Below are 27,191 nucleotides of genomic sequence, written 5' to 3'. Positions count from 1 at the left end.
TTTTACAGCTATTTATAATAATAAAAAAACAACCATACCAGCCAAACCTTGCAAAATTATTGTAAATCCACCTGTCAACAACAACACCAGAGTAGACTAAGGCATATATGCTAACTATAGGTCAACTAGTATGGTTTAATTTATTAGCTTGCTTTCAAATGACTTGTGGTAATCGCGTAATTCTTTAAGGTCAGTTCATGTGTGTTTGTTCTGCAGACGAGATGTCGAGAAGAATATTATTGTCCCGTCGTTTCCCCGTCAAACACTGGAAGGAAGCTCAGGAATTTTTACAAAGTCCCAACAAGAAATAACAGATGCATGCTGAGATATGATATTTTATAATAAGATATTTGTATATTTAACATAATTGATATTTATATATTGCACTCTTTCGTTTAATGTTTGTTACATTGTGTTTTAGAGAATATTTGCTGGTATCAGTGTGATCTAATACAATTTTGAGTGGTTCTGCTGTATATTCCAGTTCCGGCACTTTTTTCAATACCAGAGATTTTCAGTTGGGTTATCACGGTATTGATTTCCTCAATAACAGCACCAATGCAGATCACCGAAATACGGTATATCCCAAAACATGTGTAAAACTGCTTTGGATAAAACTGGATGTGTGCATGAAAGGAAGCCTGCGTTTCCTAGTTTAGTTTCTTCCCAGCTCGCCGACTCATTTTGAATAGGTATAACGTCGTCCTCGTTCCCAGGTTTTTTAGACGAGGGTGGTATCAAGTATAATAAATAGGTATAAAAAACCATGACTTGGCGTGGAATGATTTTAAAGTTAATGATCGTTATGCCTGAGTCCTTCTGCCCTAAATAGGGATGGCGGAAGCTATTTGCCAAAAGAATATATATATCTCAATGGCAGAAGATGTCGTCTTAAGAATAAATAAGGATCAATGTTTCAATCAGATCACCACCCCGACTGGAGTGCCGAAACTTTGGGTCGTGAATGTAATCTGGGGGTGATACTTCATTCTTTAAAACCAGAGAAATGATAACGTGTAAAGTATTGAAAATTTTTTTTTTTTTCAATTTTGGACATATTTATTGATATTTTAGGAACAAAAGATCCGTCAATAAAACAAATTAATTTCCCCCTTACTATTATTTAGCATTTCATAATTTCAAAAATTGTTCATCAGAATCAGACACACGCATGCATGGATATTGTTAAAATGTATTAATTTCCTTTGTAGCGCCAAATCACGATGTTAGTATAGTGAGAATAATCACTACCCCAAGACCAGCTATTTTTTCCAACATCTTTCCAGTTGGCCGACACTGTTGTATCACAAGCAACGTGTGCCAGGCTATACTATTGTATTTTAAACAACAAGCTCGAGAAAGAGATATTTTATGTTAAATTTTTTGTGCTATTATACAGGGACCAATATCAATAAATATAATACCAGTAGCAGATACTTTACTCTTTAGCTTCTGTATATTTTCAGGAAATAATCTGCTCCATGTCGGACATCGTCTTGCACAAGCTATAGCTGTGCACAGCGAACCACTCAGTCAAATCATCTTGCAAATCATCTTGACAATGTTTTGAGTGAACAACTTTTCTAAGATTAAGTGTCATAGAGCACTATTTCAGTGAAAATTTCTTCCATAGCGTGAGAATAATACATCGAAATTATATATGAACCTATGAGGAACAAGACGCCTGCTCAAGGCGTTCACTCCGCCTGCATGGCCAACTGATGTACATAATTCATCCGTACTTCATCATTCATAATTCATCATTAATACAACCCAGATCTTCTCGGTCAAAAATGAAGTTGTTTTGGGTTACCGTTAAAATGCCAAAAAAAGACCATGACATTTTGAGACTCCGCTGCGCATACGCAGGCGGAGTAATTATTTATTTATTTAGCTTCGCCTATAATTACACAATCAACAACACATACACACAACCATTTCTGTCCTGCCCCAAAACGTGCAAACGTCAGACATTTGTCGTTGTCTCAGTGGTGGAAAACCAAAAAATATGCACTCTTGACCGCTATCCTCGGACGGTTTAATCTCAATTGATATTTTAAAATAACGTGAATTTTATGAGTTGAAAAATACGAAAAATTGCTCAGAACTTGACGTAAACCTTGTCAAACTTGTGGAATGCAGCATAATGCAGAATATTATGTCATATGGAAACCAGACATTAAACGAGAAGAAAAGCTGAGGTAAAAATGGAAAATTTATTACTCATGAGAGTGATAAGAGTTTGGTAATTTGTTCTCTGTTCGTTTTGAAATGTTCTTGATCAGGTATAAGTACCTCATGTGAATCAAATACACTTTGACTCTATTAATTTTAATACTGAATTCGACTCTATTAAATGAATATTGTTCTAGACTGTTTACCTGCCGTGTACTTCATAAAGAGTTTTGTTCTAAGCAGCCACAGACACTGGACCACCACGGTGATGATTATACGACACTTATATCGCTTCATGGCATGTTCTGGATGTGTATAAAACCTTTTTTGTCATTTAATTATTACCCTGGTAGTCATACAGCGTCCGTCGCGGTGCAAAACAAAACTCTTTATGAAACACACGGCTTGAAAACAGCCTAGACCGCTTTCGCTGAGAACGAAGCTCAATCAGGTTTGGGTATTAAAATAGAAACAATCTCTTAGACAATCGACTTTCTCATATTATCTTTCTTTAATCCTGGTTTAACTTCCACGTAAGGAATATTTCAGCGGGAAAAATAGGGATCTCCTCAGAAATAAAACTAGTAATCTTGAATTCACTTGCGACAATATTCGATCCGATTGCACCACAGAGCGAGTCAACTTTGTTAACCAGAACCTTCACGAAAGCATCGCTTGTTCAACTTTTTCATTGTATTTTACTTCTTTCCCCCTAAATTTACTGCTGTCAAAGCTACGGAGGCCTGTGCCTACTTCGAATTTTATACAAAAGAAAACCATTTGATATCGAAAGTTATATATGCTAATTACTAAACAGGAATTCTCGATAAATGGTATTGTTTTTCCGTTTAAGCTTGGTCAGATCAACAGGCAACAAACCAAACAATCTCCACCTAAACGCAGAAGTAAGGATTGAGAACATTTCTATTTTTAAAACGGTTTAAAATACTGAATATAAATATCGAGCGATATTGTTATTTAGCAAAATAACCAACACGAAACCATCGCGAATATTTTTAATGAAGATTGCTTTATTTTAAAAACACCGGATGTTTCGACAAATGGAGATGCTTTTCCGTTTCAGATGGTATCGACAGAAAGCAGATTTCACCCAAACAAACAAGGAAGAAAGCAAAAAACAATATTCTTTTTTAAATCTGTTTAGAGAACTTAGTATATTTATCAAACGATTGACCAAATTGCTGTATGGATGTCTCGCTGACTGGAAATAGCTTTCCGTTTCAGCATTAATGCCGATAAAAAGATTATGATCAATATCGTGATACTGAAGTACCGTCTGTCAGCGGAAAGTCAAGGCTGGTACCGCTTATAACTTATAAGATACCAAGGCCTTCAAAATTCCCAATGTGACGTCTCCTTCCATTAAACAACAAAGTAATCGGATAAAAATAACTCAAAACCATGATATAATACAACTGTTATTTATCAACAAGAACTTTCACAAAAGACCTTGTAGACCTTGTTAATGCATTTTTTCTTGTTTTTGAAATTTAACTGCTAAAGATGCGTCTATATACTATTGTATTTTAAACAACAAGCTATAGAAAGGGACATTTCATGCTAAATTTCTTGTACTATTATACTGGGACCAATATCAATAAATATAATACCAGTAGCAGCTACTTTACTCTTCAGCTTCCGTATGTTTTCAGGGTATGATATCAGTGCTCCATGTCAGACATCAACTGGCACAAGCTATAGGCATAGCTGTGCGCAGCAAACCACTCAGTGAAATCGTTCCATATATTGTTACTGTACTCGTAACAATAGTAGCAGCTACTTTACTCTATGTCTTATGTTTTCAGGGAATAATCTGCTCCATGTCAGACATCGTTTTACACAAGCTATAGCTGTGCGCAGCGAACCACTCAGTCAAATCATCTTGTAAAGCTTAACCTGACTTGTACAACTCTTCATTATTTCCCGAATGACAATGTTTTGAGTGAACAACCTTTCTAAGATTAAGTGTGATAAAGCACTATTTCAGTGAGAATTACTTCCATAGTCTGGAATAATACACCGAAATTATATATGAACCTATGAGGAATTACGTCATATTGAAACCAGCTATTAAACGAGAACAAAAGCTGAGGTAAAAATGGAAAATTTAAAACTCATGAGAGTGACAAGAGGTTTGGTAATTTTTTCTCGGGTAATCCATCCGACAAAACTCAAAGTATTGACAACTTTCGTTTTGCAATGTTCTTGATCAGGTGTAAATACCTCATGTGAATCAAATACACTTTGACTCTATTAATTTTAATATTGAATCCGACTCTATTAAATGAATATTGTTCTAGACTGTTTACCTGCCGTGTACTTTTGTTCTAAGCAGCCACCCACACTGAACCACCACGGTGATGATTATACGACACTTATATCGCTTCATGGCATGTTCTGGATGTGTATAAAACCCTTTTTGTCATGTAAGTATATCACCGTGGTGGTCATGCAGCGTCCGTCGCGGTGCAAAACAAAACTCTTTATGAAACACACGGCTGGAAAACAGCCTAGACCGTTTTCACTGAGAACGAAGCTCAATCAGGTTTGGGTATTAAAATAGAAATAATCTCTCAGACAATCGACTTTCTGATATTATCTTTCTTTAATGCTGGTTTAATTTCCACGTAACTTCTCATAAAGAAAACTAGTAATCTTGAATTCACTTTGGAAAATATTCGATGCGATTGCACCACAAAGCGAGTCAACTCAAATTGATGCCATAGTACAGGGAATATGACCACTCAAGGAATAATTTTTTTGGTGACGCATGTGTTTTACGCAATACATTATCATATTCACAGCCAGTCAGAACCGGTTATAGGCGAGGTGAAAACTTCATAATTATAATATAAGACTAATCAGGTTAAGCCAAATCAGGTTAAGCCAAATCAGGTTATTGATGTGATGCACTTTTTACATCGCCTAGCCGGGATGACTCGCTCCATGTAAACAGGGATTTAATTGCATTTTCCAGTCAATCATAACATCAAGCACGCGGTAACCGCAGCCAATACTGATTAAATAGCACCGGGTTACACAGTGAAGTGGCCCTACCGTTCACTTTGTATACTTGCTGATAGGCATTCATAAACCAGTTATCCTGCGAACTTATAACTGACATAATTAGAGAATTCTGAATTCCCTTACGTCAAACAGGACGCAGTTTTCCACATTTTTATTATATAGAATGTATTTTTCTCTCAAAGGGGACAAGATTTATGTTTTATGTTTTAGAGGCTGTTTACATGATCCCGCTTAGCGGAGATTCAACGAAGTGTGAGATGATGTTGAGGTATTGAAATGAGTATATGACATGATCCTGGACTTGTGTAATCACCCCGTCAAAAGCATCTGTTTGTTTGGTGTCATAAAGACTTATTTCAATACCTCAAAATCATCTCATGCTTTATGAATCTTGGATAACCGGGATCATATAAACTACATAGATTAATTACAAATTCACTTCGGTCAGCATTTAGCAGCTATGCGGAAATTTGCATGTGAATAGGAATGGATAAATATCCGATTCGTTATGTTTGGTTCCAGGTTAAGGTAGTATACTAACAAGAGATACGGTTAATTATGATTGTTAGGTTTAGGGGATAAAGTTTATGCGTGATTTCAGGACTGTTAAGGTTGATTTCAAGCGAAATTTCGAGCTGGCATTTTTTTACACCCCACAGTTATGGATAATTTGAATTTCAAAGATCAATCTATTTTTGACACGTTCTACACAATAAAAAGCGTTAGACCATTCAGCGAAGAATTATACTTCGAATAAAGCTTATCTCGTCATCGTCGACAGCAATAACTGGCATAAACATGGAAAGTTGCTTAAAATATCTCCCTCAAAAAAGCTACAATACCGCTGGCAGAGTACTCCTTACTATATTTGTATCAATTGGTGTTGTTGTGATTGGAATCGCAGGGATTTTTGAGTCTAAAGCGACGTTGCAATGTGACCCAAACAAGAGACTAGCGAGTGATTTACCAACAAGGAAGTACATCGACACGCAATGTTTACTGAAATACGCGCAAGAATTTCAGCCCTTCCTTCCTCTTTACGTTATCTTCATGCTGAATTTTGGATTTGTGCTCTTATTAAGTATCATTTACGCTTATTCCGTCGAACATCGCGTGAAAATTTTTGTGAACACTCAAAGTACAACAACGAATATCGGTGAAGAGGAAAGTCAGCCACTAATGTCGGAAATTTCACAAGCAGCTGCGGACCCTACCGCGCATCGAAAATCGGCTGGTCGTTATGTTGTTTTCACATGGTATGTCGTACATTTGATTATTTCTCGTATAATACCATTGGTAGTCTTTGCAGTTGTGCTGTTATCGTCATCAAATTTTCCGGTGCAATATCAATGTCAGTTGCAACCTAAAACCACAAGCTCCTCCAGGGTGAACTTTACCCAAAGGCAAAATACTAACTTTTCAACTGTGGATTGCGTATATCCCACAGGCAGCCAAAATAAAAATTTAGCCGTCGCTGTTGTAACAATAGATTTTCTTGTTGCTACCACAGCGTTTATTGAGCTTGTTTATTTGCTGTTGTCAGCATGGAATGATGATAATCTACTAACTGACAGAGAGTTTTGCTGTTTTTACCTTTTGAGAAAGAGTAAAAGGATACGAAAATTGATAAAAGTTATCAGAAAGAGCATTACAGAGGACACGTTCCATTTGTATGATGATTTTAACGAGGAAGATTGGAGACGTCGAAAACTGGAAGAGATGTATATTAATGTTATAATTCAAGAAGGAAGAGAAAGGACCTACAATTACACAACACGGTTTGAAAATAGACATGAAACCTACAAGACACATCTTAAACCCGCAGATAATGTGACTATTCTTAAGAATATAGAAGATCTCTTCAAACCAAAGTCGAAACATGATCCACTACCAAAGTCAATTCTGGTAGTTGGCCGCCCTGGCATTGGCAAAACTGTCTTGACGAAAAAGATGTTACGTCAGTGGCAAGTAAAATCATGTAAATTCTGGCGTGATAAAATTGTGATTTTAATACGATTTCGTACTTTCAACGAGGATGAAGGGATAACAAGTCTTCGAAAAGCACTTCACTGTTCTGATGGACTTAATATATCCGAGGCTGATTTCAATACAGTTTACGAATACATTTGTTTGATGCCAAGTAAAGTTGTTTTGATTTTTGATGGCTTAGACGAACTTATAGTTGATGAACAGTATTTAAATGAAAAAAGCAATAATGCTCTCTACAATGAAGAAACGCATATTTTGTTGATCTTTAAACAGCTTTTGAAAGGTCAACTATTGCCAGGAGTGACAGTAATAACCACGTCTCGACCCACCGCAGAGCACATTTATAATTCTCTGCCATGGGAAAGAAAGGCCGAAATATTAGGTTTTCACGAGGAGCAAATTCGTGAGTATGTAACAAAGTTTTGCGTGACGATGAAAAAAGTTCAGAAATATGGAACTTGATCAAGCAGTCGCCAGAGCTTTTGAGCTTATGTTACATACCTGTTAATTCATATATCGTGTGTTTAACACTTAAGAAAAGCATTGATATGAATCAGGGAAGGAAGCTAATGATCGTAAAGATGTCCCAAGAACAATTACAGAGTTGTATAATAGAGCGGTAAAGATTTTACTCTTCAGCACCATCCACAATTCAAGGCAAAAAAAACCCAAAGGGTTATAGCACTGCAAAACTTCCTGAACCACTTCAGAATGACTTGGACAAACATAAAAAAAAAGCCTACGAGGGAATGGTGGATAACCGGTTGATATTCAAATTTGAGAGTGATGATGAGTTTGTTACCGAACTGTCAAACTGTGGTTTACTCAATAAGTTGAAAGACAAAGAACGGCATATGTTTTGTTTCCTTCATCTTACAATTCAAGAGTTTCTTGCAGCACAACACGTCGTTGATGACATCAAAAATGTTGAATCATTCTTATCTGAGCACATTGATGATCCCAGGTGGCATTTAGTGATCTTGTTTGTTGCTGGATTGATTGGAGATAAAATTAAACACTGCAGGCGGAAAGGTACACCAGAATAACGAGCAATATTTACACTTTTATGATTATAGTTTTGTACTGAATGATATAGCAAATCAAATATCAGCTATAGACTTACTTAGTCATTTGATAAAACAAGTTTAGCAGAGCAAAAAATGTTATTAAAAAGGGTTGCTGCATGCATGCATGGAGTATTTCTATAGTATTTTTTTTCTCTTTTTTAACAGAACAACGGAAAGTTTAAACAACGAAAGATGCAAAGGAGTAATGCAATGGTTTCACCAGAGGTGTGTTAGCTACTACTATTCTCTAATTGCATGCCCAGTTAGTTATTATTTCCTGTTTTTTTTTGTGATTTCATTTGCTGCAGCAGCGTCGTGTTCTGCAATTTTGGCTAAAGGGTTATTTTTGCAACAAATTACCCAGACGTTTTAATTGCAATTTCACACCATCAGCCAAAAAGTTAAAAAACATTATATTGATCTCAACAATGGTTGGGATACAGTAAATCGCCGGATTTCAATAAATTTAGTCAGGCGTAGAGGCAAGGGATAGGTAGTTCGTCTTCTGGATATAGCAAACAGACGAAAGTTCGTCTATTTAGACGAATTTGAATGGCAGTTCAGCTTGACGCGTCTTCTGTCTGTATAGAATAGACTTCCACTGGCGGAGAAACAGGTGCTTGCGAAATACTTACTTATCTTCTTTTGAATTTTAACAATATAAATAAATTAGTTTAGCTTGAGTATTCTGATTTCAAAAGAAAATATGCAAATATTTCGCTACCGAACCATTTCTTAGCAAGTGGAAATCCACCCTTAGTTTAAATACGGGGCGGGGACAAACTGCGAAAAATTTATCATAGAACGGCTTTTGTACACTCTTTTTACCAGAAATAATTTCCTAATTTCCGTGCACTTCCTAAACGTGCGGTTCTGTTTGCTTTAACATATTTGTCTACACAGTTCGTCTAGTGAATTTGTCTTGTGTTTATATACTCAGACGAATGATCCGTCAGACGGACCATTGGTCTACTAAACGGATAATCCTCGGTAAAAACCGAGCATGGGAGGTCAATAAAAGGTTTATTGTATGGCATAAGGCATATATTTGCACTTGAAACAAACAAAAAATGCATGAATTCGTATTAGTAGCCTGGTATGCATGTGATAAAAACAAAAACAAAATATTGAATATTATTTAGTTTACCTTAACTGTCTGGGACGATGAACTCAAATGCTAACTGATTATTGGCCGAGCGTGAGGTCTGTACTGTGAGATATCAGACCGAGGATTTTTAGTATGGACCGAGCGACGAAGGAGCGAGGTTCATGCAAAAACCTCGGTCTGATATTTTACAGTACAGATCGAACAAGCGAGGGTCAATAATCTGTTTATTATATGGCTGAACTGCATGAGACATCCGGGATACTGGTCCAGAAACGGAATATACGAACTATGGTCCGGATATGGATTTTTACGACCGCTCGTCAACCAATCAGAATAGAGGATTTTGAAAAGCCATATAATAATGTCAATTATTGATGTGTTTTTACGAATTAACATACAGTTTGTACTGACAACTTTGAATATCACTCATATAAAATGGTATCTTCGTTCAATTCAAGATTCGAAGATTGAGATTCGTTGACGCATGAGATACACGATTGCAAATTATATCCAAAAGCAGCAATAAAAAACTACTCTGTTTTTTCAAAAGAAACAGAAAATTGACAGACTTTTTCATACATGCAGAATTTATTGAATTTGATTATTTATTCCGTACTACATATGAAAGATAACAACTGCCTAAAATAGACATAACACTTCTCGACGTTTCGACCTGCATGATGGCCTTCGTCAGGAGAGTTATAGTATGACTCTCCTGACGAAGGATAACTCGAGAAGTGTTTTGTCTATTTCATAGGCAGTTGTTATACTGTGTTTGATGCTAAGTTGTTTGAAGACGCTGCCACGCTGCTCCCTAGTTAAATTGGAACATAAGAGAGAGCTGTTTTTTAGCGCAACGATATAGCCCGGTCCTATATTTATAAAAGCAAAAAACACTCATATACTTTCAGTATCTAAAATTCACAAACGAGTACCGCATGCATTTGGTCATATTTGGCCATACCTAGGGGCAGGGGCGTAACTAGAACGATAATCGGGGTGGGTGAATATTCATGTATTCAGTTCTGCCCGACGGATTTCTATTGTAAGCTATTGCAATTACAAAAGAAATCCGTCTGGTAGAACTGGATATATGAATATTCACCCCCCCCCCAATTATCCTTCCAGTTACGCCACTGCCTAGGGGACAGTTTTAGAATGCCCGAGTAGAATTTTTATTCTGTTGGAGAGATTCCAGATCGATAGTGAAAAGCTGCTGCCCACAAATATACTTCTCCGTTAGATGAACAATACTCAACCTCGAAAACAGCGAATCGAACTTGTTGTAAATATTGTTCTGAACATCATAACATGTCTTAACATTGTTCTTGTATAGATTTAAAGACTGCAAGTTAGGAAAAAGACTAACTAAGGTTAATCAAGATATCTTATTTTTAATAAGATGTGTTCATGAAATGCAGAAAGTTAGTGTCATGGAATCAATTGCATCACTTGTGTGTTCTGGCAATGAAGAGCATAAAGAATTATTTGTGGAAAACATTGATATTGCGCCTGTGGAATCTCCTGCTTTATTTGAATTTATAAATCACATCAAAAGCTTGAACAAACTGTCGATCAATTTGTGTAGAATAGAGAATTTAGTCGCTCGTGAATTAGCCAATAAGTTATTGATGAAAACTAACAGCATCCCTGAATTAGACGTAAGTGACAATCAATTGAAACAAAAAAAAGCTAAGGATTCACGTGATTCTCTGAAGAATGTCAATTGCAAACTTATTATGTTACGCATTTCTGGAAGTGAACTAACTGATGACGGTGCTAAATATTTAAGTGAGGCTCTAAAGTGTCAGAGTTGTAAACTTACGAAATTAGACGTGGCTGAAAACAAACTAACTGCTGACGGTGCGGGATATTTAAGTGAGGCTCTAAAGAGTCAGAGTTGTAAACTTACGAAATTAGACGTGACTTTTAACAAGCTAACTGCTGACGGTGCGGGATATTTAAGTGAGGCTCTAAAGAGTCAGAGTTGTAAACTTACGAAATTAGACGTGGCTGACAACAAACTAACTGCTGACGGTGCTAAATATCTAGGTGAGGCTCTAAAGAGTCAGAGTTGTAAACTTACGAAATTAGACGTGGGTTTTAACGAACTAACTGCTGACGGTGCTGGATATTTAAGTGACGCTTTGATGAGTGAAAACTGCAAACTTACAGAATTACACGTGGCTTTTAACGAACTAACTGATGACGGTGCTGGATATTTAAGTGACGCTTTAAAGAGTGAAAACTGCAAACTTACGAAATTAGACGTGGCTTTTAACGAACTAACTGCTGACGGTGCTGGATTTTTAATTGACGCTTTGAAGAGGGAAAAATGCAAACTTACGGAATTACACGTTGCTTTTAACGAACTAACTGATGACGGTGCTAGATATTTAAGTGACGCTTTAAAGAGTGAAAACTGCAAACTTAAGAAATTAGACATGGCTTCTAACCAACTAACTGCTGACGGTGCTAGATATTTAAGGGACGCTTTGAAGAGTAAAAATTGCAAGCTTACGGAATTAAACGTGGCTAGAAACGAACTAACTGCTGACGGTGCTAGATATTTAAGTGACGCTTTGATGAGTGAAAACTGCAAACTTACGAAATTAAATGCGGCTAAAAACAAACTAACTGATAAAGGTGCTAGATATTTAAGTGACGCTCTGAAGAGTGAAAACTGCAAACTTACGGAATTAAACATGACTTTTAACAAACTAACTGCTGACGGTGCTAAATATTTAAGTGACGCTCTGAAGAGTCAGAGTTGTAAACTTACGATATTAGTCGTGACTGAAAAAGGATTAACTGACGACGGTATTGGATATTTAAGTGACGCTTTAAAGAATGAAAACTGCAAACTTACGAAATTATGTGTGGTGGCTGGAGACAAACTAACTGCTGACGGTGCTAGATATTTAAGTCACGCTTTAAAGAATGAAAACTGCAAACTTACTGAAATGCACGTGACTTATAACACACTAACTGCTGACGTTGCGGAATATTTAAGTGAGGGTTTAGAGAGTCAGAGTTGTAAACTATTACGTACTGAATTAGTCGTGGCTGAAAACACTAACTGTAGACGATGCTCGGTATTTTATTAAGTGACTCTTTGCAGAGTGAAAACTGCGAACTTACTCAATTAGACATGTCTGGAAACTTTGAATCATTAAGTACGACATATAATACCAGGAAAAAAATTAATTCCGGAAAATAATTAATTTTACATTCATTGTATTCTACAACATTTACCGATATTCTGCTAAAGTCTTAACATTGTAATAATTTTCTTAAATTATTTGTTATTATAATTGAAAATAAAATAATAATTTTTTTACAAAGAGAGAAAATAATATCACAAACTTTGAGTACTTGCTCAGGGTACGGTCCGAAAAAAAATCCTGAATCCGAAGCTGCACTGTCTTAAACATGCAGATTGTGGATGTTGATATAGTTATAGATGTTGAAATAAGGGACCTTCAAGTTTAGATTCCCGTTTACGGCAAACGCTAACTGCTAACACATTTTGTTTTTCAGTAACTGCACTGTATTAAAATGTGCAGCAATTTCGCTAAGTTACAAACGTTCTACATAAAACTCGTGATGTTCAGCAGTAATGTAAGAAAGCAGAAGCGATTGCTGATGTATTTAGCAAAGCAGTAGCTAAAATCCAGCTTTGCGCTGTATATTTCACGTTTGCCGTAAAAAAAGTTATATCCGTTGAATTATATCTTGAATGCCTACGCGTGACTAGTTACGAATGCTCTGATGTATAAGAACTCTTATTTGAAAATTAGTAATTAACTCACTCATTCACATCAAGCAAGAGAAAAAAATCGCTCATAAAATCGCATCATAAATTTCAAGTGTAAACAGGCCTCAATAATATAATTTAAGTCTATCAAAAGAAGAAAATTGCATTGAAGATTGCAGCAAAAATTGTTAAGTGTAACTGTGTAAGCGCGCCTTTATGGTCTGTTTAAATGATTCAGTTTTGTTCAGTTCCAATTCATTTCTGACGTGTGGAATGAAAGTTGTTTTTGATGATAAAGCAGTACTGCGTTAGCTTGAATTGATTCACCGCCCACATAAATTTCTTCTAAACTTCCGTCGTGTATTCCAGAAAGGTGCGAGCGCTGGACCCCTATAAGGTAATCATAATGACAGTTATCGTTTCATAACTTTATTGAAATGCTAACAAAAATCTTCGCTGGGAAAGAAAATTTGGTCCCACAAATCTGAAGAATACACAAAATTGAAAGAAAGGTAACTTCGTTGCCTTTTAAAGCTTGGAGGAGAAAACAAGGCATAAAACTGAAATTTAGCATCTGAAATTGAGTGTTTATACAGAAATTCGAATTATATACTTTATCATCTAATGAGGTTTATCATCTAATAAAGTTTATCATCTAATGAACATAACAATAGACATTTCCTCTTTTAGCTTTCATACGCGCAATGCGTGACGGCAGTTGATTATCAAGCAACCTTGAGTTGTAATATCTCTGTGTTTAGAAGTGATTTTGTTTGTGAGAAAACCTTTTTGCTTTTTTGTTAAACTAAATCGCTCCTGAACATGGCGAAATCACATCTCAAATTGACCTTGATAATCAACTACCGTTACGCATTGCGGGCTTGAAACCTACCAGGGGAAAGGTGTATTTAAGCAGTTGGTTTGATCTTTGCATAGCAGCACATTCTGCAAGTAAATTTGCTCGTGTAAGGAAAATATTAGCATTAGCGTCAGATAACACTGATGTATAAAATGGATCAAATATTGAAATCGATTCCGCATAAAAGCTACAATAAGTTTGGTTTGGTAGTTCTTAAGATTTGGAGTTTAAAGCGACCCTTCAATGTCACCCAGACAAGACCCTCGCTAGCGACAAATCAACAGGATTCATTGAGAGTTGTTCTCGCAAATACACGCAGGAATTCTACCCTTCCTGGACGCTCACTACCTTGTTGTTCAATAAATTATATTGTTACTGTACTCGTAATCAATAGTAGCAGTCACTTTACTCTTTAGCTTCCGTACGTTTTCAGGGAATAATCTGCTCCATGTCAGACATGGACCTGCACAATCAAATCAGTGGAAAGCTCAACTTGACAATGTTTTGAGTGAACAACTTTTCTAAGACTAACGCCTGTATTCTAAAAGCTTACTCACACTCACACTCAATGAGTAGAGGTTCATTACTCGAAAGTGCAACTAGGAACTCACTGAGTATTATTTCACTCTCAATAAGTGGAAAGTTACACTTTCCCTCGGACCATTCACAAACGGCACTCACTCTCGATTTAGAGGCCGAGTTTGATTGCAGTATGAGTGTAGGTCATACTTCCCTTGAACCGGCCACACTCAAACAAAGTTGTGATAAACAACATGGCGAATCTATGGCTTGAAATATTGCAACAATTGGACAATTTGCAACGCAATAAGGGATTTACTATAGAATTTACAATAGAATTTACTATTTCAACTATGAAATTTATGATGAAGAACAATTTAGAAGCAGATTTAGATTAACTAAGGATGGTTTTCGGGAGATGTTTGACATTATAGAGGCAGATATATTGCTCATAACGAACGAGGGAATCCAATTCCTGCAGAAATTAAGCTTTTATTGACTTTACCTTATTATGCAACTGACACGTTTCAGGAAGCATGTGCGAACCTTTGTGACATATCACAACCGTCTGCAAGTCGTACGTATCATTAAGCGCGTATCTGAGGCTATTACTCGACTGAGAGTTCATTATATCAAATTTCCTGCTGTTGAAATGCTACAGTAAACCAAACTTGAATTCTGGAGAATATGCTCGTTTCCTAATGTTGTTGGGGCAATTGATTGTACCCATATAAAAATTCCATGCCCAGGAGGAGAAAACGCAGAATTGTTTAGAAATCGGAAGGGGGTTTTTTTCACTGGATATTCAAGCAGTTTCTAGGCCAAATCTAGAAATACAGAACATCGTTGTGCGGTGGCCAGGCAGTGTGCACGACTCGAGAATATTTGATAACAGTCGCTTGTGCGCTCAGTTTGAGTGTGGTGACATCTAAGGCATGCTTCTCGGTGATCATAGCTATCCTTGTCGACCTTACTTGATGACACCTATAGCGGACCCACATACACCCCCCGAACGTAGATACAACGTTTCCCAAATTCGTACAAGAATTACTGTGGAGAGGAAGTTCGGGGTTTGGAAAAGGTTATTCCCCTGCCTCTCCATGTCCATTAAAACAAAACTGTCCACTACCCTTACCATTATTGTAGCGACAGCAGTCCTGCACAATTTTATAAGAAGAAGAAATGATCCAAAAGAAGAAGAAAACCTGGAGGATCCGGATGAAAATCCTTTACCTGCTATGAACGACCACACCCAATCCCTGGGAAATGCAACAGGTCGTGCTCTCATAATACAGCAATTTACATGAATTTTTAACTCCAACTCGTTTTATTTTGATTTTATTATAAAATGAATATGCAAGCTATATGCTTGGTCCATCAACAATTGTTTTTATTCCTTTGCCGTGTAAAGCGCTTTGGAAGCTCTTCTGGAGTATCAATATCAGCCGTTCTTTTTTTGGTAGACGTCCAATATTGTAACTCCGCTTCAAGGAACTCCATCTTCTTCTGGTGTTCCTCCACAAGGTTTTTCTTCTTCAGTTGAAGAATTTCCATCTCCAAGGCGTGTTGCTGTTTTTGCATATCCAAGCATCTTCTTTGCGCTTCTGACATTCTACACTTTTTGTAAGTGCGCGGATTCAGCGTCTCCTCAATAACCTCTGATGTTGGCGGTCGACATTCATTGGTATATTACTTGTTCTTTCTTCTACTAGGGATTCATCGTCCTCTTCATTTTCAGTGGCTTCTAGTTTATCTATAGACCAGCAGGGAAATAATAATACAGACTACCGTATATACTTTAATTGTATTGTTATGGTCATAATAGTAGCTATTGATGATGATAATTTGAAATTTAAAAAACGTGGAGAGTAATGAGTTATGGGCAAGCATGCGTGTAGGGAGGATAAATGCTGCATCGATAGATAACAATGCGTTCATGCATACTATTCCATATTTATAAACTTAAATATCTGTGCATGTAAGTTTAAATTGAAAATAAGATCGTCATTAGCAACCTACAACTTTTTTCAGTATTATGTATGTAGTCTGTAACATTAAGCAGTACATAAATTTATTTGCTAAAATTCACTTACCGGGTTGATAATTATCGTCTTCAAATGGATTATCCAGACTGTTAATTTTACTTGGAATTATTGCGACAACGGCTTCTGCACCTTCACCACCACCTACCACCACCAGTCAGTTTGGCTTTTCTCTTCTCCTTTGCAATACTTTTCTTCGCCCGAGACTTGATATTTTCCCAGCATTTCTTTAATTGTTTCGATTCACGCTTCTGGACACTCGCCTGACTGTTAAACTCTTCTGTCAGAGTTACCCAGGCTTTATTTTTTTGTTGTATACTTTAGTAATCGTTCCTTTTGTTCTCAAGGACATCCTTATGCTTCGCAACTAATTCTGTTATAAGCTACTTCTCTAATTCAGAAAAATATTGTCTTATTTGGGACATATTGCCTGTATTGGTTATACAGTATCCTGTCTGCACTAAAGTAAACTACACTTCACTGATTTTGATAACAAAGGCGAGTGCGACTCATATAATTATACTTGAGTGACCTCAGTGAATACAAATTGAACAACATTTGTTGAGGATGAGTGTTACCTCAATGAGCAAAACATATCGCTCACATTCCACTCATGCTCAAACTTCACTGAAATGGCACGCAAGTGTTATAGTGTGAGTAAGCCCTCAGAATACAGGCGTAAGTGTGATAGAGCACTATTTCAGTTAAAATTATTTCCACAGTCTTGAATAATACACTGAAATTATATATGAACCTATGAGGAATTATGTCATATTGAAACCAGCCATTAAACGAGAACAACAGCGGAGGAAAAATGGAAAATTTAAAACTCGTGTGAGTGACAAGACAGTTTGGCAATTTGTTAGTGACAAGAAAGTTTGGCAATTTGTTCTCTGGTAATCCATCCGACAAAACTCAGAGTATTGAAAACTTTCGTTTTGCAATGTTCTTGATCAGGTGTAAATACCTCATGTGAATCAAATACACTTTAACTCTATTAATTTTAATATTGAATCCGTCTCTATTAAATGAATCATGTTCTAGACTGTTTACCTGCCGTGTACTTCATAAAGAGTTTTGTTCTAAGCAGGCATCGACACTGGACCACCACGGTGATGATTATACGACACTTATATCGCTTCATGGCATGTTCTAGATGTGTATAAAACCCTTTTTTGTCATGTAAGTAATAAGTATTACCCTGGTGGTCATGCAGCGTCTGTCGCGGTGCAAAACAAAACTCTTTATGAAACACACGGCTGGAAAATAGCCTAGACCGCTTTCGCTGAGAACGAAGCTCAATCAGGTTTGGGTATTAAAATAGAAATAATCTCTTAGACAATCGACTTTCTCATATTATCTTTCTTTAATGCTGAGTGATATTGTTATTTAGCAAAACAACCAACACGAAACCATCGCGAATATTTTTAATGAAGATTAATGCTTTATCTTAAAAGCACCGGATGTCTCGACAAATGGAAATGCTTTTCCGTTTTAGCTGGTATCGACAGGAAGCAGATTTCACCCAAGCAGACAAGGAAGCTAGCTAAAAACCATATTCTTTTAAAATCTGTTTAAAGAACTCAGCATAATTATCAAACGATTGACCAAATTGCTGTGTGGATGTCTCGTTGAATGGAAATAGCTTTCCGTTCCAGCATTATTGTACAGTGTCAGCGAAAAATCGAGGCTGATGCCGCTTATAACTTATAAGATACCATGCAAGGCCTTCATAATTCCCAATGTGACGTCTCCCTCCATTAACAACAAGGTGATCGGATAAAAGTAACTTAAAGCCATAATATAATACAATTGTCATTTATAAACAAGAACTTTCACAAAAGCATCGATTGTAGACCTTGTTAATGCATTTTTTCTTGTTCCTGAAATTTAACTGCTTAAGATGTGCCTATACTATTGTATTTTAAACAACAAGCTCTAGAAAGAGATATTTCATGTTAAATTTTCTGTACTATTAAACAGGGACGAATATCAATAAATATAATACCAGTAGCAGCTATACTTTACTCTTTAGCTTCCGTATGTTTTCAGGGAATATTCTGCTCCATGTCAGACATCGACTGGCACAAGCTATAGCTGTGCGCAGCGAACCGCTCAGTCAAATCATCTTGCAAATCATCTTAACAATGTTTTGAGTGAATAACTTTTCTAAGCCGGTCTAAGTGTGATAAAGCACTATTTCAGTGAAAATTACTTCTTTCATTGAATAATACACTGCAATTATATATGAACCAATGAGCAGCGGCGTAGGAACCGGGGGGGGAAAGGTGGCCAAGGCCCCCCCAACTTTAAAAATCACAGAAAAAGTGCCCTTTTGCTGAGGTAAAGTGCCCTTTTTCTTTGTGAAAACGTCTATGCCAACGCAACAATATAATAATATAATTCAACTTTTTTTCAACAATAATACGTGCCAATGTTAAAAGCCCTTTTCATCAGGCAAGTGCCCTAGACTTTGATGCCCCCCCCCCCAACTTAAATATGCTTCCTACGCCCCTGCCTATGAGAAATTATGTCATGTTGAAACCAGCCATTAAACCAGAAGAAAAGCTGAGGTAAAAATGGAAAATTTAAAACTCATGAGAGTGACAAGAAGGTTGGTAATTTGTTCTCTGGTAATCCATCCGACAAAACTCGAAATATTGAAAACTTTCATTTTGCCATGTTCTTGATCAGGTGTAAATACCTCATGACTCATGTGAATAAAATACACTTTGACTCTATTTGATATTAAATCCGACTCTATTAAATGAATATTGTTCTAGACTGTTTACCTGCCGAGTACTTCATAAAGAGTTTTGTTCTAAGCAGCCACAGACACTGGACCACCACGGTGATGATTATACGACACTTATATCGCTTCATGGCATGTTCTAGATGTGTATAAAACCCTTTTTGTCATTTAATTATTACCGTGGTGGTCATGCAGCGTCCGTTGCGGTGCACAACAAAACTCTTTATGAAACACACGGCTGGAAAACACAGGGCTAGATCGCTTTCACTGAAAACGAAGCTCAATCAGGTTTCGCGGGTATTAAAATAGAAATAATCTCTTAGAAAATCGACTTTCTCATATTGTCTTTGTTTAATGCTGGTTTAACTTCCACGTGAGGAATATTTCAATGGGAAAAAAATAGGGATCTCCCCAGAAATAAAACTAGTAATCTTGAATTCACTTGGGAATATTATCGATGCGATTGCACCACAAAGCGAGTCAACTCAAATTGACTCTCAATTGCCATACTATAGGGAATATGACCACTCAACAAGAATTTTTTTGATCACGCATGTGTTTTACGCAATACATTATAATATTTACAGCACGTCAGAACTGGTTATAGGCGAGGTGAAAACTTCATAATTATGATGTAAGACAAATCAGGTTAAGCCAAATCAGGTTATTGATGTGATGCACTTTTTACATCGCCTAGCGGGGTTAATTCGCTCCATGTAAACAGGGATTTAATTGCATTTTCCAGTCAATCATAGCATCAAGCACGCGGTAACCGCAGCCAATACTGATTAAATAGCACCGGGTTAAGCCTTGGTCAAACGGCCGGAACATTTTGTTGCAACATCATGCAACATGGTTGGCACATGTTGCGGCTTGTTGTCATCATATTCGACCAGACTGGTCAAACCGTACCAACCTTCGTCATCTTTCACATGTTGCCAATCCCGGCATATGTTGCCCTGGTGAGCAATATCGCCGCCATCTTGTATTCAAATGTCATGCCAAGAACGTCTGATGCGCATGCCCAACGACAACAATGTTGTTTGCAAGTGGTCAAACGATCACAACCAGTAGCGTAGCCAGCCTGTCGATTTGTCCCGCTATGCTAATATTTTTGTGTCCACTGAATGTGAAAACAATAGATTTCTAAAGACATGAATAATTATACTAACTCGAAATTTACATAGCGGGACAAAATCGTCAGGCTTGCTACGCCACTGATCACAACGCCAGAAATTGTGACAAAATCTTGCGTTAAAATTTCACTAGAGTCAAACTCAACGCAACATGTTGTAACATCATGCAACATTCTGTAAAAGGGTGGTCAAACGACCGCAACATTTTGTTGCAACATTGTTGGACGATGTTGCAACAAAATGTTGCGGCCGTTTGACCAAGGCTTTACACAGTGAAGTGGCCCTACCGTTCACTTTGTATACTTGCTGATAGGCATTCATAAACCAATTTCCTGCGAACTTATAACTGATATAATTAAAGAATTCTGAATTCCCTGACGTCAAACAGGACGCAGTTGTCCACAGTTTTATAATATAGAATGTATTTTTCCCTCAAAGGGAACAAGATTCATGTTTTATGTTTTTGAGGCTGTTTACATGATCCCGCTTAGCCGAGATTCAACGAAGCGTGACATGATGTTGAGGTATTGAAATGAGTATATGACATGATCCTGGACTTGTGTAATCACCCCGTCAAAAGCATCTGTTTGTTTGGTGTCATAAAGACTTATTTCAATACCTCAAAATCATCTCATGCTTTGTTGAATCTTGGATAACCGGGATCATATAAACTACATAGATTAATTATAAATTCACTTCGGTCAGCATTTAGCATGCAGCTATGCGGAAATTTGCATGTGAATAGGAATGGATAAATATCCGATTCGTTATGTTCGGTTCCAGGTTAAGGTAGTATACTAACAAGAGATACGGTTAATTATGATTGTTAGGTTTAGGGGATAAAGTTTATGCGTGATTTCAGGGCTGTTAAGGTTGATTTCAAGCGAAATTTCGAGCTGGCATTTTTTTACACCCCACAGTTATGGATAATTTGAATTTCAAAGATCAATCTATTTTTGACACGTTCTACACAATAAAAAGCGTTAGACCATTCAGCGAAGAATTGAAAAAATTTATACTTCGAATAAAGCTTGTCTCGTCATCGTCGACAGCAATAACTGGCATAAACATGGAAAGTTGCTTAAAATATCTCCCTCAAAAAAGCTACAATACCGCTGGCAGAGTACTTCTTATTATATTTGCATTAATTGGTGTTGTTGTAATTGGAATCGCAGGGATTTTTGAGTCTAAAGCGACGTTGCAATGTGACCCAAACAAGAGACTAGCGAGTGATTTACCAACAAGGAAGTACATCGACACGCAATGTTTACTGAAATACGCGCAAGAATTTCAGCCCTTCCTTCCTCTTTACGTTATCTTCATGCTGAATTTTGGATTTGTGCTCTTATTAAGTATCATTTACGCTTATTCCGTCGAACATCGCGTGAAAATTTTTGTGAACACTCAAAGTACAACAACGAACGGCGGTGAAGAGGAAAGTCAGCCACTAATGTCGGAAATTTCACAAGCAGCTGCGGACCCTACTGCGCATCGAAAATCGGCTGGTCGTTATGTTGTTTTCACATGGTATGTCGTACATTTGATTATTTCTCGTATAATACCATTGTTAGTCTTTGCAGTTGTGCTGTTATCGTCATCAAATTTTCCGGTGCAATATCAATGTCAGTTGCAAGCTAAAACCACAAGCTCCTCCAGGGTGAACTTTACCCAAAGGCAAAATACTAACTTTTCAACTGTGGATTGCGTATATCCCACAGGCAGCCAAAATGAACATTTAGCCGTCGCTGTTGTAACAATAGATTTTCTCGTTGCTGCTACAGCGTTTATTGAGCTTGTTTATTTGCTGCTGTCAGCATGGAATGATGATAATCTACTAACTGACAGAGAGTTTTGCTGTTTTTACCTTTTGAGAAAGAGTAAAAGGATACGAAAATTGATAAAAGTTATCAGAAAGAGCATTTCAGAGGACACGTTTATTTGTATGATGATTTTGGCGAGGAAGATTTGGGACGTCGAAAACTGGAAGAGATGTATATTAATGTTATAATTCAAGAAGTAAGAGAAATGACCTACAATTCCCAAACATGGTTTGAAAATAGACATGAAACTTACAAGACACATCTTAAACCCCCAGATAATGTGACTATTCTTAAGAAAATAGAAGATCTCTTCAAACCAAAGTCGAAACATGATCCACTACCAAAGTCAATTCTGGTAGTTGGCCGCCCGGGCATTGGCAAAACTCTCTTGACGAAAAAGATATTACGTCAGTGGCAAAAACAATCATTTGAATTCTGGCGTGATAAAATTGTGATTTTAATACGATTTCGTACTTTCAACATGGCTAAGGAAGAACAAGTCTTCAAGAAGCACTTCGCCGTTCTGATGGACTTAATATACCCATGGCTGATTTCAATACAGTTTACGAATACATTTGTTTGATGCCAAGTAAAGTTGTTTTGATTTTTGATGGCTTAGACGAACTTATAGTTAATGAACAGTATTTAAATGAAGAAAGCAATGTCGCTAGCTACAATGAAGAAACGCATATTTTCTTGATCTTTAAACAGCTTTTGAAAGGTCAACTATTGCCTGGAGTGACAGTAATAACCACGTCTCGACCCACCGCAGAGCACATTTATAATTCTCGCCATGGAAAAAAATGGCCGAAATATTAGGTTTTCACGAGGAGCAAATTGAAGCATATGTAAAAAATTTTTGCGGTGACCGTGAAAAAAGTTCAGAAATATGGAACTTGATCAAGCAGTCGCCAGAGCTTTTAAGCTTATGTTACATACCTGTTAATTCATATATTGTTTGTTTAACACTTAAGGAAAGCATTGATGTGAATCAGAGGGTGGAAGCTAAGGATCGTAAAGATGTCCCAAGAACAATTACAGAGTTGTATAAAAGAGCGGTAAAGATATTACTCTACAAGCACCACTTAGAATACAAACACCAGCAAACCCCAAAGGACTATATCATTAAAAAGCTTACTGAACGACTTCAAAATGACTTGGACAAACATAAAGAAAAAGCCCTCAAGGGAATGGTGGTTAACCAGTTGATATTCGAATTTGGGAGTGATGATGAGTTTGTTACCACCGAACTGTCAAACTGTAGTTTACTCCATAAGTTGAAAGACGAGGAACGGCACATGTTTTGTTTTCTTCATCTTACAATTCAAGAGTTTCTTGCAGCACAACACGTCGTTGATGACATCGAAAATGTTGAATCATTCTTATCTGGGCACATTGGTGATCCTAGGTGGCATTTAGTGATCTTGTTTGTTGCTGGATTGATTGGAGATAGATTCAGACAATTAAATGCTAAAAGGTACATAAAACTAAAAATGCAATTAATATTTAAAAAAAGACGCCTGCATGCTCGAACCCTTGGTGCCGTCCAAGCGTGATTTTCGTAAACTCGCGACGCAAAAGCAAAAACCGAGCCCATTTTTCAACTCGGTCGACCTACGGTAGCCCGAGTAAAAATAAGTCAATTTATTCGCCAATGCAGTTGCGCCGAATTGATTTAAGGCAAAATGTGATAAGATGATTATCTATTATTTTTATTGCAATCGACGAAACTGAACATGGTTTTCATTAGGGCCAGTTTTTTTCCGGTTGACAGCGAGCTGTAGCACATTATTATTGACCACGCTGCATCAGAAAGTGTTTTTATGATAATCATAAAATTTTTAATATTAGGTCAAGAAAAAGTTCTAAATCCATGGGAATTCAAGAGCTGACGAAAGTGGAAGCAGTAATACAATGGTTCTGCAAGAGGTATAGGCGCATTTTTCTATTATTCTCATTTTCAGGCAGAAGTTGAACTAATAATAAATAAATTTGAACCAAAGTTCTATTTATACGACGTGAGCGAATGGTATAATTGTTTTATAATGTACCAAATATAAATACTATTATTTTTATGAGCAAAATAGGCATTGCATAAAAAATTAATAAGATCGGCTATTGATTTAATTTCAATCAATATTTCGCTGAGTATTTACAGTTAAATTAAATTTAAAAACCCGTTTTCATGAACAAAAAGCTACTTTTTAACAGTTCTAGCTACTTAACACGAATTATTTCTATATCATATTTTGTTGATTTTTTCAAAACTCTGGGTACTAAACATTGAAAAAGTGTTTTAATTTCTTCTATAACTCCTAAGCAAAACTGTCGACCATTTTGTTTTTGCTACTAACCATATATGAGCTGATATATCTGGTGAGCATCTCGACCAATCAGATTGCAGAATAGCTCATATACAGTGAGTAACTATATATTAAAACTAGAATTATATACGAGTAGAGTGCTCGGTATTACGAAGTATGCAGCTACAATCATAGACAAGTTTGCTGGGACAAGCATGGAATGAAGAAATTATCAGTGACAAATATTTACATATCCTTTATAACACTGACCTCCTCCCCCCGAAACAATGTTGATGAACACTTGAATTGGTATGGCGATTACTGCGATACTATTCCCAACACCATTGCAAAAGAGGAGCAGGGAATACGACTACACATGCGAAAAAATAATTGATAGACCGAAAGTTCAGCCATTATAAATAGCGTGTTTTTTGTCCAGAATTGTAGCTAGAAATACATGCTTGCAGTAACCCCTCGCAAATTTAGACCAAGCAACTAATATAAGCTTATAGTATGAAATAACTCAAATACATTGATAGATGTTATCACAGTACGATCAAATATAGAGATTGCAAATTTAATTTTTTTTCACTAAAACATTCATTGTGTTAGAGGTATTTTAGGATTTCGTACTGATGAGATTTGAACCATCTATTGGCGCTTGAGGAAGTCCAAATTTCATTATCCTCAATTTTATCCGTACCAAAACTGAAATTGAACATTGCATGGTATGGTCAAAAATTGGCTAATTTTTCGCCGGTATGGTATCATTGGTAAATGGGGCTTAAAAAGACAGTTACGAGCAAAGTTACAATGGTGTCATAGGTTTTCGGGCTATGAATTAATCATGTCTTTGCAAAACGACATACCAAGCTCATATATTCAAATAAACTGCCTTGGTTCGTCTTGCACTTGTGTTATTTCTGAAAACATAATCATCCAAGGTTTGCTGAAAAGTAAATAACTTCGCTCACTTTATTTTGTGTAATGTTTTCATAGCCTCGTTAATCTTACAGTCAATTTACGACACGTATACCTATCTTTATTTAGCCCCGTTTACACTACACCCAATTTTATTCACGGCTAAAATGGGTATCCGTGTCTATATCGAATGACCATAAATGGTGGAAATGGAATGACCATATATAGGCGGCCCAATTAATTGCTGCAGAAGCGAGCGAGCCTGAAGCGAGCGAGCGACGCAGCAGATTCTAATTTGTGTAGATGGGGATTTTTATCTCAAAACAGTCTAACGCAGTGCATTGTGGTCATGCGCGATCGGAAATGCGCAGATAGCTAATTTTCCCTGGTGTTTCCAAATAATGACGATCGAAAATGCGCAGATAGCTATTTTCCCTAGTGTTTCCAAATAAAGTCTTATAAAGATATGATTCAATTTACTGTTCAGCACAATTTCGGAGTGTTTACAATTTTAACTGTTGCTTACAATCTGAAACGCTAAAAGCATACAATCGATCACAGCTAGATTCATGCTGTTTATATACGAACTATATAAATTCTTCTAGAATCACAGCTAGATTCATGCTGTTTATATACGAACTATATAAATTCTTCTAGAATCACAGCTAGATTCATGCTGTTTATATATGAACTATGTACTGAAATTCTTCTAGAATATAAAGATGTATGTACTATCCAATTTGCTTATTCGCTTTGCTTGAGCAGTTGAGCTGTCAGTGCTGTGAAGCAAATCAAGTCTTACATACAGATGCCTTAAAGTCTTTGACATTTGTATTTTTTTGCTGATTTCCATATTTTGCATCAAATGATGTTTCAGGTATGCGGCTTGACGCTTGCGTGTCGTGTTTAATAACATGACACAGTCGCAGATAGAATATGCAATTGATCGTCTAAATTGCCTGACTGAATCTGTGAATCATTCAGACTCGTGCAATATTTGACTTATTTTATATTAGGTTACTGTAAGCATAGGCATATGTTTTTATTCCTATTTTACAATGAGCTAAATATTTTTGTTATTTAGTGCTTTTACCGGATCTTCCCGTGGTTTCTGATTACACATCTTCTCGAGCGCGTTCAAAGTTCAAAGTATTAAGTGATGTTTTGTTACTCTTCACATGAAGCCAAACATTTACATCGACTCTTACAAAAAAGGCAAATAGCATATTTCAAAAGAAATTACAATTTACCAAAAACTGCTCTATTTTGTTAAACATGTGCTACTGCTCAGGGCCTGCATTTTCGCTAGGCGGAATTTTGCGCCCAAACAAAAATTTTCCGCGCGGAAACTGAAAAGTACAATACTTTCAACTTTGTTGCGGGGAAAATGTCGCTACGCGCGCAAAATTCTACCTAATATTACTATTATTGTTCAGACTCCTGTTGTGATTCGTATGTTAAAATATTTTTAAAATTAGCTGCTTCTAAAGACTTCAACTAGCCACAACTCGCAACACAGCGTTCTCTCCTTTACCCTTCGACAGCGGGAAAAACACTCCCGATGACACTGTGAAATGGCTATTTTCAGACGATTCGTTTTTGCCAAGTGCAATCTACAAATCCTTTGGGCAATTGAACATTTATAAATCTTTTTGCTTTATAGCAAATTTACTCGCCAAATCATAATATAAACCA

The 27,191-nt window shown here is 36.7% G+C and overlaps 2 protein-coding genes and 1 long non-coding RNA gene across 4 annotated transcripts in view; all 3 read left to right on the top strand.

Moving 5' to 3' along the window:
• Nucleotides 1-381, top strand: part of LOC114530769 (S phase cyclin A-associated protein in the endoplasmic reticulum-like) — a 44,338-nt gene extending 43,957 nt beyond the window's left edge. For both annotated transcript variants that reach the window (XM_028552389.1, XM_028552390.1), the window contains one exon: nucleotides 217-381. In XM_028552389.1, coding sequence (XP_028408190.1) covers nucleotides 217-311 — 95 coding nt within the window. In that variant the 3' untranslated portion in view covers nucleotides 312-381. The remainder of the gene's footprint in view (nucleotides 1-216) is intronic.
• A 5,397-nt stretch (nucleotides 382-5,778) lies between these two features.
• LOC114530731 lies at nucleotides 5,779-7,766 on the top strand. The gene has a single exon (XM_028552342.1). It carries the CDS (start codon nucleotides 6,022-6,024, stop codon nucleotides 7,672-7,674), a length of 1,653 nt encoding a protein of 550 aa, XP_028408143.1. The 5' UTR covers nucleotides 5,779-6,021; the 3' UTR covers nucleotides 7,675-7,766.
• A 201-nt stretch (nucleotides 7,767-7,967) lies between these two features.
• On the top strand, nucleotides 7,968-11,029 carry LOC114530758. Its single transcript, XR_003687788.1, has 3 exons — nucleotides 7,968-8,244; nucleotides 8,445-8,504; nucleotides 10,724-11,029. It is a non-coding gene; the product is annotated as an uncharacterized LOC114530758 (long non-coding RNA).
• The last annotated feature ends 16,162 nt before the right edge of the window (nucleotides 11,030-27,191 follow it).

The sequence above is a fragment of the Dendronephthya gigantea genome, unplaced genomic scaffold (assembly GCF_004324835.1).
Source record: "Dendronephthya gigantea isolate DGI-Jeju-01 unplaced genomic scaffold, DenGig_1.0 000065F, whole genome shotgun sequence".
NCBI classification, from domain to species: Eukaryota; Metazoa; Cnidaria; class Anthozoa; order Malacalcyonacea; family Nephtheidae; genus Dendronephthya; species Dendronephthya gigantea.
This window is presented reverse-complemented; position numbering and strand designations above follow the sequence as displayed.